The sequence below is a fragment of the Anomalospiza imberbis genome, chromosome 3 (assembly GCF_031753505.1).
Source record: "Anomalospiza imberbis isolate Cuckoo-Finch-1a 21T00152 chromosome 3, ASM3175350v1, whole genome shotgun sequence".
In the NCBI taxonomy this organism is placed as follows: Eukaryota; Metazoa; Chordata; class Aves; order Passeriformes; family Viduidae; genus Anomalospiza; species Anomalospiza imberbis.
This window is the reverse complement of record NC_089683.1, coordinates 99,600,059-99,613,848: the sequence shown is the minus strand read 5'-3', so window position 1 is coordinate 99,613,848 and position 13,790 is coordinate 99,600,059. Positions and strand designations below refer to the sequence as shown.

At 47.4% G+C, this 13,790-nt stretch overlaps 1 protein-coding gene across 4 annotated transcripts in view; it reads left to right on the top strand.

Moving 5' to 3' along the window:
• LCLAT1 (lysocardiolipin acyltransferase 1) overlaps nt 1–4,940 on the top strand; it is a 112,697-nt gene extending 107,757 nt beyond the window's left edge. For all 4 annotated transcript variants that reach the window (XM_068186042.1, XM_068186041.1, XM_068186043.1 and 1 more), the window contains one exon: nt 799–4,940. In XM_068186042.1, the coding sequence (XP_068042143.1) occupies nt 799–1,307 (509 nt within the window). In that variant the 3' untranslated portion in view covers nt 1,308–4,940. The remainder of the gene's footprint in view (nt 1–798) is intronic.
• Nucleotides 4,941–13,790: the final 8,850 nt, after the last annotated feature.

Sequence of the window (13,790 nt, the reverse complement as noted above, 5' to 3'; positions counted from 1 at the left end):
AACAAAAGTCTTCAATTGCTGCAACTGGAGACAGCTTTTAGTCTCCAATTCTATTTTGCTCTGAGCCAGCCAGCCAAATAAAAACAGCAACATAAATCACTACTGGCAGAACTTAGCAGTTACGCAACGTCCAGTGCACCACATGCCTATTTTTAGATCAGTTTTACCCTAGCAGAATTTACTTTATGAAATCTAAAAAGAATGTCTGTTCAGAGGCTGGGGGATAAAGACAGTATTTAGAAAGTGCAAAATGTAAAAACACTTCGTACAAGGATGCTCTAGCAAGCCCTGCTTTGGCAATACTGATAATCTTTCAAAAATGTTGGCTCAATCAGGCATGTTAATTAAGACTAGAGTTTTTTTTTTCATCAATAGCCCCTTGAATTTCTAATGTGCAATTGCTGTTTGAATGGTTAGCTGTGCTCCCTTTACCCAAACAGCTGAACATCAGACTCACATACAGTGCTCGTTATCCAAGACCAGATGTGCCTCTTCTCTCCTTTACATTTGACTTAATTCTCTTGCTATTGTAATTCTGCCTTAGTTTGTACTATGTATAATCTTGTTCCCAAAGCTTTTTGTTCAGATTCAGAACAGGCAATGATTGGGAAAAGTTTGACCTTTCAGCCTTTAGATATTCTAGCAGATGAAACACAGTCTGCATTGTTAATGTATCTCTGGGATTTCTGGGATTTCTGCCAAAATTTTGACAGTTTTCAATCATGTCTTGAAGCAGATTAGTATTCTGAATGTTGCATGATCTGTATTGATCTTTTTTCCCCCAAACCTTTCTTCTAGGTGACAACCTCGATGCCATCCATGACATAACTGTGGCATACCCCCAAAACATTCCTCAGACAGAGAAGCACCTTTTGAAAGGAAACTTCCCAAAGGAGATTCACTTCCACGTCCAGAGATATCCCATAGAGACAGTGCCCACTTCCAAGGAGGAGCTGCAGCTTTGGTGCCGGCAGCGCTGGGAAGAGAAGGAGGAGAGACTGCGACACTTCTACGAAGGTGGAAGATGCTTCAGTGCAGCTGGGCAAAGCATTGTCCCACCCTGTAAATCCGAGCTCAGGGTCCTGGCGGTGAAGTGCGCCTCGCTCCTCTACTGGACGGTGTTCCCGCTGGGAATGCTGGCGCTGCTCTACCTGTACAGCTTTGCACAGTGGTACTTTGCAGCCATGATCGTCTTTTTCGTTGTGCAGCAAAAGATATTTGGTGGGCTGGAACTCATTGAACTCGCTTGCCATCAGTATTTTAAAAAGCAACAGAAATTTCACGACACGAAAGTAAAAGTCAATTAGTTCCAGGGCAGAGGAAGGGTGGTTTTGAGATGCCCTGCAAATTTTATGCACAGGGAACAATTTTTGCATGAGAAGTGTCTTTTACTATCGCCATTGTTAGACATTTGCACATGATTCTGTGAAAAGAAAGAAAAATGTTAGTTATTGCTACACGTGAAAATGGTAGTTTTTAATCTCTGAATGTAATTTCAACATTGCTCTCACAAGTAGCTAGCAACTGCATTCTGCTGTCATTAATAAACAAATTGCTGGATTACTGAACAATCATAAGGACATTAATAAATGTGACATGCACTGAAGTTTCATGTAGAAACCCAAACAGTTCAGCAAAGAGAGGCAGATGTATGATTTCTTTAGAGTGATGTTGGTGTGAAGTAAGCACCAAATTTGGAAAAGTGGTAAGTTTTGATTGTAGATGAAAGTTGAAGGAGAAATTGTTCTGTTTCTTTTTTCTATTTCAAATAGTCAAACTTATTTTGTAGTAATATTTTTGCATAAGCTTTTCCAAACACTACTGAACCTACCAACTATTCAACTATTTCTGGCTTGGTCACTCAGGAGGATTTTTAAGCCTTGCAGTCTTGTGTCATACTACAGAAATCAGTACAGTTCTCACTCTGCCTCCATTTAAGTGTTTGCTGATTACTTAATAGACCTGTGCAGCTAAATTTTTATCTCTCACTGTTTCATACTGTTCTAGTCTCCCTGTTAGCTGTGGGAGACTTGTTCCTACTGCAGTATGCAGAGCTGCAGGATAGGGGAGTTGGTTTTTTATTGGTTTATTGGTATTTTTTTCTCACAGAGGCAAAAATAGCTGTTTGTCTCTGAGTAACTGGAAAATGTTTTTAAAAAAGGCTTCCTTGTAACCTTGTAGACATTCTTTGGTTGAAAACATTTTATTTTGTTTTCAGAATAGGCAAGATACCTTTTTTCTTTTTTTAAATTTTTGTAGTATTAATTTTGGTTTTCACATTGCTTCCTTCGGCATTTCACGTGTCCATGTACATAAGCAGGAAGGTTGCTTGGTCTTGTTAGACAGACCTGTTGAAATGCAATGGTTCTCTCCTTGGTGGTACAAGAGATGGGTTTGAGTTTTTGACTTAGCACAGGGAAGAGCTGCATCTTCCCTTTGCATACTGGCTTTGTTTCCTGATGACATAATTACTTTTTCAACCTCCTTCACAACTTTTGGTACTTTCCCTTATTTTCATGACATTCACAAAACCTGAAGGCTTAAACTCAGACACAAGGTACTTTGCCCTTGTCGTATATAATAAAAGTAATGTTCATGCTCACCTAGAAAAAGACAAAAACATTGCCAGCACTTCGTAGATACTTCAGGTCATCAGATTAAATTGTTTTGCAACCTCTGAAATTTAGACAACTTGAAAAATTGTATTGCTGCAAAACCTTCCTGACTTACTAAATACTTGTTTTTTATTGCATGAGGGCTTGTTTGAGCTGGACCTAGGTGGCCTGGCTCCATTTGTTGAGTGGCATTGCCATGAAATGTGGAAGTCCAGAGTGCAAAATGTACCTCGTACTGTGCTGTGTGCCTCAAGTGTTGGGTCAGCATGGTGGACACTCCTGTTTGCTTCTAAATTACAACATTAAGCATGTTGTCTAATGTGTTTGTTTTAAAGACCATTTTTTGGACAAATCACCAGCCTCTATTCAACTGTCCCTTGCAAGGTGACAAGTCTTTTTTAATCTATGCTTATAATAACTAATTGTTTATTATGCGGAAAGTACTTGAAGCCATCTGGTTTACTCCAAATTTTTTTATCCCTTTTTTCTTAAAAATAAACAAAAGTAGGTTTATATTTAGGGTTATATTGCTTAATGATTTTTTCATGTTTGTATTTGTGTACCTGACAACTGGTGTTGCATTGTCATGAGTGGAAGGAGGTCTTTTTTTAAAGCAGTTCTGTGATATCACAGGCATGGTTGCAGCTTAAACTTCCATAGCCTGTCTTCTCTTCAGCCAATACCCTGCACATTCAGGTAACCCACTGCAAGGGAAAACCTAAAAACCTCATTTGTGGTTAATGCAGAGGAGACCTAAAAGGCTTCTTCCAGTCTGTCCTAAGCCACGGCTGTGCTTTCATACCAGGAGTAACCAAAGCCAGCCTACTCCAATAGCCTTAACATCATCCTTCAGGAATGACTTCAGAGGACAGGTTCCATGTGTTGGTGACAAAAAATACCAGCTACGCTTTTCTCGGTCGTTCAGAGAACTTTGTGGTGTCATCAGATGTACCAGGAACATCAGTGTGAGTCTTGGTCATGGCATGCTACAGGATTTATGTCTCTGTGTAATTAAAGTTGGGCTCTGAAAATGAAGTCAATTCAATCCATCATTGACCCTTACAAGGGATTTCCTCCCAGCTGGAGGAGCCAAACTTGTAACCTACTGTAATGTGGTAAAAACATCCTGCAAAATCTGTAATTCATCTTCCTCCCTCATGTGTTTGGATCAAAGAGAAAGAATAATCTGTTTTTCAGCTGGTAATGTCACGTTTGCAATGCCCAACTCCATGATGCAGAGTGAGTGGTAAGTGAAGAATCCTCCTCTCACAGGGAAGGGTGTTGGCTTTGTGTTTGATGTAGATGTTTGGATTATGTGCATCATTTTTCAGGTCAATTAGAAATGCAAGATGGTAAAAACTTTGAATAAGAACTATAAGTTTTGTGGATGGAGAAGCTTCTTTGTTTAAAAAGTGATTAAGGAACTGGGGGAAGATTTTTCTGTGAATGCTTTTTTGCCCTCTGGTGGAAATATAGCTTTTTAATCAAAAGGTTCTGATACACAGATTTCTTGGAGACTACTTTGTTCCTACCCAGTCTCTCTTTTCAAAGATCACTAAGTTGGCATTTAAGGATGTGGTTTAGTGGTGGACTTGGCACTGCTGGGTTTACAGTTAGACTCAGTGATCTTTTCTCTCCTAAATCATTCTGTGATTCTGTGCTGGGTGAATCACTTGGAAATTTTTTCAGTGCTGTTGGGATAAAGGTGCTAGTACTCCAGGAATCACATAACCCTCTTCCATGGGACATGGATTGGCACTGGGTCTCATCTCACTCAGTAGCAGGTTTGTCCCAGTTCACCTTCTCTTGTAGCCCCAGCAGCTACCCCTCTGAGCTCTGTCTGCAGGGCCTGCAGGTCTTGCATGCATTGTTTGGGATCAGTGCTGTGATTTAAGGATGCTGCTCCCCTTTGCTCAATCAAATGTCTCCTCATCAGCATCAGGGGGTTTCTTTCTCTCTGCTCAGAACATAAGGTTGAAATCCTGCCATCTCTGTGTGTCATCAGGCTCATCTGGGTAGCAGGATGTCAGACCAAGACATTTTTCTCTTGACTTCAAAGCTGCAAGGCCCAAAGCTGGTCTGTAAGGTGTTGTCTTGATCATAGGAAATGTAGTTCCTAGTTTTGTGCATTGCATCAATTGGTATTGTTTAAAAAAGATCTGTGTTTTGATAACTTGGTTTTATATGTGCACTGTGTGAAAGCAAACACCAGGACACTACAAACCTACAGAAAGCCTTAGTTTTCAGATTTCACTGATGATATTATTAGAATGTTTTAACTATGTACCAGTTACTCTACAACAACAATAAAGACCAGAAGCATTGCATGTGTTTAATTTTGCTGTTTTCTTTTTACTGCACCTGTAAGGAGCAAACCTTGTCTTCAATCGTACAGCTGGCTGGCTCGGGCAGACTGGTGTCTTGTTTCCATGCTGGACTCATGGATTGTGGCTGTTGAGGGAGGAGAACCCCTCATCTCTCCATGGGAGACTTGAAAAGGGTGTCTGGCTCTACCCTCCCTTCCAGCTTCTTCATGTAAAGAGGCACAGAAACCTTTGAGTGTGCAAGAATTACAGCTCAGCTTTAGCCTTGCTGTGCTGCTTAACCAGGATTGCTGAAGAATAACCTGTCTTAGGTAGTGATAGGTGGGTAAGTCCTCCATTTTAGCTGTATTCTGTTACCTCCCATGTAATAATTACTGACACAAGAAACCATCTTTGGCAAGGTTCACATTCTTAGAGGGCCTTTCTTTAATGTAACTTCAGGTCACAGGCCCCTTGATGTCTCTCTCCATTGCTTGAATGCTAATCTGGTGTGGAGGCACAAGGGCTGTGTTTCTCAGCTCCTCATTACCCAGTGAGAATAGCCTGGCTGTGCTGGCCCTAGGGAAATGCCCACATCTCCAGCAGGTATCCTGTGGCAGAAAGAAGAAACAGAGACTCTGGTAGCAGTTTCTGCAGCTGGAAATTATATTGGCCATGTCTGCATAAGCTCAGAGCATTCAAATCCTTTCCCCAAAGTCAAAATTAATGACTTGTCACTCTGCAAAGGTGGTTGTCTCTTCCTCTTGATTTCCTCACAAATATGCAATGAAAAATTGTATTTCTCTGTCTTACCTGTCCTTACAGAAAACATTAGTAATGGAGGCCAAAGCTTTCACCCTCCAGCTGCCCCAAACTCTTCCTTTTCAGCCCCATATAATGGGGAAAGGTGGTCTTTTTTCCTGAGGAAATAGGAGCTTTGAATCACACTGCAAGTGATCTCAACCAGACAATCTTCCTGAGCAGGGAGCACAGACTGTGCTTATAACATGGGTGGGTTACTGTCACCCTAGAGGGTTAGGGCTGAGGCATGTGGAGGGGAGAGAGTTTGCCTCTGTCCTTGCTGGGCAAGCAGTTTTATCAGGAGTTGATATCAGGCCCCGAGTTTTTAAGTAGGCGTCTTTGTTCTATTGCAGCAGGGCCTCCAGATGGTTTGTCATCCCTTTTCTGGAGGTCTTTGTCTGGGAGGACTGTTTCTCAGGTGGGCATTGCTGCTCTCAGTAGAAGATGGGGGAGTGTTTGCTGCATCTGAGGTGCTTCCTGCTGGGCTGCATGGGAGAGGCAGATGTGGAGGTGCAGGTAAGTGTAATGGTTTTGGTGGTCAGCAGCCTCTTCCCTGCATTTCTCTCTCCATCTTGCTTGTCTGAGGGAGGAGGTGAGGGCCTCTTCACTCACAGCTTCAGGGAGCAGAGAAGCACCTTCAGCCTTACCAGAGAGAAGAGCTAAAGGGGCTCAGGCCTCAGCATTGCTTCTGCATCCCCAGGACAGGTAGCAGAGGAGGATGAGCTGCTGCATGGTGTGAGAGCACAAGGAGATGCTGTGGGAGGAGCAGGAGGCACAGCTTTCTGCAGAGCCATAACCTGGCACTCACATTGCTGCTGGGTCTTGCCCTCTGCCCCCCTGCATTATTTATTCCCTTTCCTTCAAGGCTTGCTCTGCTCTTTGAGCAGCTGGCTGTCCAGTCAGCCAGGGGAATGGATGTAGATTGACACTGAACCCAAAGAGGAGGGAAATGTTAGGGATAACAGGATAGAGGTGCTAGGGAAGCTGTTGGCTCCTGCCAGTGCTGTTGCACTGCTGCATCTGTTGGGAGCATGTCTTCCTGTTTTAGAGGCTGAAGGGAAAGGTCTGTGTTAAAATGCTTCTTTACTTAGATGTCTTTTGAGAAAGTCAGAAGAGAAAGAACATCCACCATAGGGTGGTTCCCAGCAGGACCATTGGATTGCCCCAGGAAATCTCTGTTCTCTCTGACAGGCTGCCCACCAATGCTGGCATTGACTGTGTGTCCCTGTAGCTACTCAGGGTGCTGTCTCCTCTCCCTGCTCACATTTCTCACTCGTTGTCCTGCGTTTTAAGATATGCAAATGGCTCCTCCTGCTTCTTTTCCTGTCAATTGCGCAAGACCCTGAGTTCTTTAAGGATAGAATAATTCCTCGCTGTCAGTAAGATTCCCACTGGCAGGCTGGGAAGCTACCCACCTTTCCAGGGAAGCTTGCAAAATCATTTGTAACAGTGCTACCTTATGCAATCCATGTTTTGCCTGGCAGCCAGGTGCTTCCTCACCTTCCTGGCAAGGAGCTGCTTCATCATCCCCCTCCCCACTGGCACAGTTAGTTTCCCTTCCCAATTATCCACTGAAATTATTTAAGTGGAGTTGTTCTGCCTGCTGGTAGGTCCCAAGGTTTGCTTCCTATAGCTTTTCACCCCCTGCCAGTGCTGCTCAAAGAGCTCTCTGAAACTCAGCTCTGATCTCACTTCATTCAAGTGCCCTTTTTATAGCTACCTAAGCAAAGGTCCCCACTTTCCCAGGGCTTTTCTTGGTGCTTTGTGATGGGCACAAATGTTCAGTCAGTGGGTCAGTTGCAAGGTCACAGCAGGGAAACCTTCCAGCACTTGATGATCAGACAAACATGCAGAGTCCTGGACATTGGCAGGTCAGGATCTGAAATTGTGCTGCTTCTCACAAGCCTTAACACCAATCCCTGCAGGAGCAAAACCAGCATTTAAAGGAAATGCTCTAAACCTCTCTTGGCAGCAAACAAAACTTTTGTGATTCCTTTATTGCTCTATGCCTTCCTTCTCCTCTCTCCCTCCCAGGAGTAAGAGATGAGAAGGTTTTGAGACACCCTCTGTTGCTTGAAGCAGGAGAATAATGATGCTGGAGCCACTGTCCTACATGGATCAGGCTTGTGCTGGCCAAGTTCACAAAGGAGAAGTTGAGGACTGCTTGGCACTGCAGGCTCCTTGCACTTGTCTCTCCCTGGAGACACTCATGGAGAGAGAGACTGGATCCAGTTCCTTACCCACACTGGGCTCTGGTGTGGGCACCTGCCAGCTCGTTCATCTGCACAAAGATGTGAGATCCTCATGGCCAACACAAGGACAAAGGGACACGGAGTATCATCCCATAGGATCTCAGAGCTTCAGCCAGCAGCTGGGAAGCCAGAGAGGAAAGGACCTGGGAAAGGACCTGCTGACCAACAGCCCTCAGGTGGCCTTGGTGCTCTTACCAGAGATGCTGTGAGTGATGTGGGCCCAGGGCAGGGACAGAGCACAGGCACCCTTACTGCAAGCCAGGACTCTGTCTGGCAGAGGCTCTAACACTCACCTGTGGCTTTGGTGCTGCATGTCCATCTGGACAGGTATTATTCCTGGCCCCCCAGGCCTTGGCTGGGACAAGGGCAGGACAGCGCAGGATGCAGCAAGATAATGGCAGCAAATGCCACATTGCCGCCAGCAGTGTTGTGTGGTCTCAGAACATGGGGTGCCTCAGCCTTCATGCCCAGCCTGGCTTTAAATTAAGGTGTTGAAGCTCTCAGAATAGTCTGGTCTCCTTCTCCTTCTCTACTCCTGCACTGGGATGAGTGACCAGGGCCAGGGCAGCTGGCTCAGGCCTCTCTGGTCCATCACAGGGCTCTTGGAGCAGGGCAAGGGCAAGCCTGATCCTGTGGTCACTCCGTGGCTAAGTGTCACATCCAGTGGACATCTCCAGCCTCTCTCTGCAGATGCTATGCTCCTCTAGAGGTTTTGCTTTTTGCCTGCACTGGGGAAAGGGAGATTCTTTTCCAGGAGCCCCTGAGAGGCAGCACAAGGAGATGTTTTATGCAAGATCACAGCAAGGAGTTCAGGTCTGCCTCCTCACAACATGTGAAGGTTAAAGGCAAGCTCTCAGCTTTCCTCTGCTAATGACAGAAAGTGCTTTGTGAGTGAGAGAGAGCATAATTAGGCATTAATGAGAAAGGAGCCTGTGGTTTTATTACCGGTTGGACATCAGTCCCGTGGATGAACAAGAGAGGTTGCATTAGCTGCTTCCTGCTGAGTCCTTCCAGCAGGAAAGTCCTTAGCAGACTTTCTGCATCATTTAAGGACAGGAGGTAGAGGAGGGCACTGCAGGCAAGGAGTGCTGGGGCTTGGTGTCCTCTGCTGCAGGCTGGGACAGGCCCCAGATCTGTGGTCCCGCGGGGGGACTGTGGACCTTGGCGCAAAGACCCTGGGCTCTACTGTTGGCTCTGCCACTGCCCAGTGGCATATGTCACACACCTCCTGCATCCCAGGTGGTTCAGCAGGACTGGAGACGTCTCCTCAGGTGGTGCCCAGTGGCAGCCACAGCATATCAGGAGAGGCACAGTCCAGGTGCAAAACAGGGTTATTTGCTTGTGTGAAGGTCAGAGCAGATCCCACCACTTTGGGATGAGCTTTCTGCCCTGCTTCACCCTGAATCTAACAGTGAGGGAAGATGGAAGGGACCAAATATAGACAGGAATAAAACCAGGGAGGTTAAGCACCTGATCTTGAATTAGCTTCATCATTCCTAGCCATTGCATAAAAGCTATTAAAGTTATTACAGGACATGCTGGATGCTGGCACAGCAGGAACAACAAATATAAGTAGAGTGCTCCTTGTCATAAATATCACTCAAGCTGTCTTGACAGCCCTCTGCCATCATGACGCTGCTCGCAGCCAGCCTGGCTGAGCTCCGCCAAACCATGGGTGCAGCTGATGGGAACAGCTCCTTCTCTCTCTAAATGATACAAGGCTTGCATCCTCAAGGAAAGAAACCTCCTGCTGCGGAGCAGACCTGCTTTCCCTGGGTCCTCTCTGCGGGGATCTTGCTGCAAGCGCCACAAGGAACCAGAGGCCAGGATTTAAAAAACACAGCACAAAAAGGAATCATCCCACTTGTGCATGCATTTGTCAAGTCTATTAATAATGTGCTTCACACTGTACTTTGAATGTTCATTTTAATGATTGCTCTGCATTTTGCCACTCAGTCACATTTAAATCCTAAATTGCAGTCACATTTAAATCCTAAAGCTATCAGACATTCATCTTGTAAGATCACAGCCTGACTCCCGATATCTCACTCCTTGATACCAAGACATCTTCATTGCCAAGCACATGGACTTTTCAAGCCTGACACAGCACACAGGTAGGTGCTTTTGCTGCTCTGTTAGCTAAGCCAGGTGCCTTTTCCAGTGACACACCATTGCACCCCCTCGGTATAAAGTCCTCGGGTTACCCCTCGTCTCCCAAATGCTCTGACACATCCAGTTAGGAAACAAAGCCAACTTTTAGCTCAGTGTCTCCAATTCCTAATCCTCCCACTCTACCACACCTCCCCAAGCAGAGGGGAGAATTAGAAAGAGGGGCCTTGCCCCCCACACCAGCAGTGATGGGCAGAGCAGAGATGTCGCCCTGAACCTGGACTACTTCCAGGGCCATCGCCCCTCACTGAGTCAGCGCGGCTTTCTTTATTTTGCCTGCCCCGGTCAGCTCCCGAATGCCCGGCTTGGGCTTCTCAGCTTTTCGTCGGGGCCGGGGCTCGCCGCAGTTTCCGGGCGCTTTTGCTGTCGCGCTCCGGGGTGGGCTGATGGCCGCGCTTTGCCGTCGGCGCGAGGGAAGAAACAAAGAGGCAGGGAATTCGTCCAAATCCGTCCGCGTGGCGGCTGGATGCTTTATTGGCTGCGAGAGCTGCGATGGAAAGGCTGCAGCCGATCCCAGCTTCGCACGGACGCAAATGGCCTCGAGCATGCCGAGGAGTGGGATCAAATAGGGAAGGGACAGGGCGGACGAGGAGCCCTCCCGCCCAATGGGTACAGACATCGCGGTGATGACGTGTAATACAGCGACCAATGGGAACACGGCAGGGGCGGACACGAGACTTTGGGGTGAGTGGCACCACGAGACCGGGAACACAGGCACGGAAATCGCAGGAGTAGGGGAAAACCCGGGGGATGCACGAGGGTGCAGAGAACTGGAAAACTAACAAAGGAAAAACCCATGTGAACCTAAACCTGGGATGCAACAAGTCAGTCTTTAAGATGATGCAGCAGGAAGTCACTGAAAACAGAAAACAATGGAAATAAAATGAAGAACAAGGCATCCATTCACACCCTTGGCAGAGGCATTTCTGTTCCTGGTCCCCGCCTGCCCTCAGGGAGGACGGATGCTGCTTATTAGACAGGTTATGTAATTGAAGTGGTCTATATTTATCAGAAGAGCATGGCATGCACACCTTAAGGGTCAGAAAGCCCAGGAGTTTGGAGAAAATCAGCTCCCCTAATGAATCAGCAGGGAGAAGGACCTAAAAATATGACTCGGCTGCAGAAGGACATCATCGGGTGGCTGGGGGACCAAGGTCAGGGGGCCCCAATATGCCTCTCCAGCTCTGACTGGGCTGGTGATGCTGTGCTCAGATGGTTATTGCCTCAGAAAAGGCAAAATCCACTTGTGCTAAATTCCTTTCAAACTTTGGCTGTGGTGTTGGATTTTGAGCTGTGCCTAAAGGAGAAGGGAGAGCCCCCCAGTCCATGCCATAACCACTGTATTGTAAAGTCAGCCTCCTTTTTGCACCATTTTCCCTCTGAGCCTGAAACCTCAACACTTGTGGGATCTATCCTCCTTTTTAGGTAGTCCTTGGCTGGTCCCAGACATGGAGGCTGGTTTGTGCTCCCTGTGCTGAGCCCTGCTATGAGGGCCGGTCAGACATGAGGTTTGTGCCTGCTCCTCAGCGCTGGGGAAACTCAGGGCAGGCTCTCCTTCATCATGCTCGGTACCCAGCCTTCAGGAGCAGCTGTGCCACCCCACAGTCCCCCAGCTGTCATCACAGTGTGGAAGCTGCAGCACATCAGCAGTGGCCCACCGTCACCCTGCGTCAGACTGGAGAACTGAGGTGAGCCGGCACCTGGAGGGGTGTTCTGCTGCTTTGCATGGATGGAGATGCTAGTGAGAGGTATTTTTAGGGAACTGGAGAGGGTGGAAGGAAATATCAGATAGTCTTTGTTTTCTTGGTTTCTGCTATTTTAAGTGAATTTGTTTGCCTGTGGTGCCAGGGAGCTCAGCTCAGTGCCCTGGTTTACTCAGGGCATAGGCAAACAGTGGCCCTTAGCCCATGCTGTGTTTGTGCAGTGTCCACACTGTCATTTACTTTTATAAGATCCTGAATACTGTGCCCTGGACCAAATTCTGTCTTCTTGTAGGCAGGTTGGTGGACCTGCCTGCTCAGGGCAGAGAGCAGAGCCTGGACACCTAGTCTGTCCCCTGAGACTGGCCGTGGCCCCAATGGCTGTGCAGTCCCGCCACATCCCCAGTAATGTTTTGGTCCTTGGCCTCGCATGATTCAAATGAGCTTCGAGCCCTGCCTACCACTTGGCAGACATTAAAATTATAGAGGGGTAGATTTACCCCTCTATATCATTTGTATCATTAGACTGATTTATCAAAGCTGCTTAGTGACCCATCACAGCCAGGGCTGATCTCCCTCTCTGTGGGCTTTGCAGAGCAATGGTACTTGATTCAAATGCTGCACTCCCAGGGGCTCCCTCTGATCCACCTGGAGCCTCCATGCTTTGTTATGGTTTGGAAAAGCTTGGTCAGAAACTGCTTTCTTGTTGGTATTTTTGTGTGATTCTGAAGAACGGCTCTCCCCCATGGAAGTCAGGGTGCAGGTTACCTACAGGAGCAGTACAGCTTCCCAACTGCTCCAGCTGGTATAAACCAAGCCTTGAGAGCACGATCCTGCTGAGCTCTGAGGAGCAGCAGTGTCTTGGGGGCAGTACAGGAAGAGGTCAGAGAGAAGAGTTCAGGGCACGGAGGAATGCAGGCAGTGGGGTTGCTGGGTCGGTGCTCCATGTGGAGCTCTGCAGTCAGGCACAGGCTGGGATCCTGTTCCCCACTCCTGGAGATGCTGGCAGCCCTGATGGTGAGCACAGGCCTCTGGAGAAGGACCAGGAGGTGAAGAGCAGTGGTCACATCTGTGCTGTGGGCCCAGGGCACTGATAAGGCGTTCATCTGTGTTGTGCATAGTCCCAGTCCTTCCTTCAGTGTAAAACTTTGGTGCATTTAACATAAGCCACAAAAGGATGTTCTCCCATCACACTCTTGCTTCTTGTCTCTGGGATCTCTGGTCACTGCAAAGTCCACCCATGCCACTGGGTCAGTCCTTCTGGGCTCTCACTTGGTCAAGCACCTGGGTGCCACCTCCTCTCTGTTCCCAGCAATGTCACTGACTGAGGAGTATCACCCAGCCCCTCACCACATGGATGCACTGGCCAGCATCCCTGGCCTCTCTGGGATCAGGCTCTATCCCACAGCAAACAAGGAAAAGAACAGATTCAAACATAGCTGTGGGGCTGGTCTGCCCACTGCGTATTTCCTGAGCAAGGTAATTTATTTGGAAGAGTTGGTCTTGGCAGAGGTGTTTGAGTACATTTCTCTGCTCCCGTCAGTCCTCTCTGCTGATAACTCAGCTGCCACAGCAGCTCCTCCTACCCTGGCCCCACATCTCCTTGACAGGCTTACAAGGCACATCCTTTTCCTGCCATGGCTGCAAAAATTGCTTTTTATTTTTAAACCCTGGGACACAAAAGCCCTATCTTTATCATTTGTCTGCAGTCCCAGCAGCTCCACATACCCTCATTAAATAACCACTGATCATCAAGTGAATCTGACAGGCCCCAAAAGCAAGGGAGATCCAGATGTCTGGTGTGCCCACAGCTGGTCCCAGCCCCCTGTGGCTGCAAAATATGGGGGGTCTCCTCCCTGTGGGGTGGGGAGAAGGGCTGTCAGGAGCCCAGAGGAATGGTGAGCTTGTGCCTTTCCATTGCAATGTGGGGGCAGGTGGCTGCAAGGACTG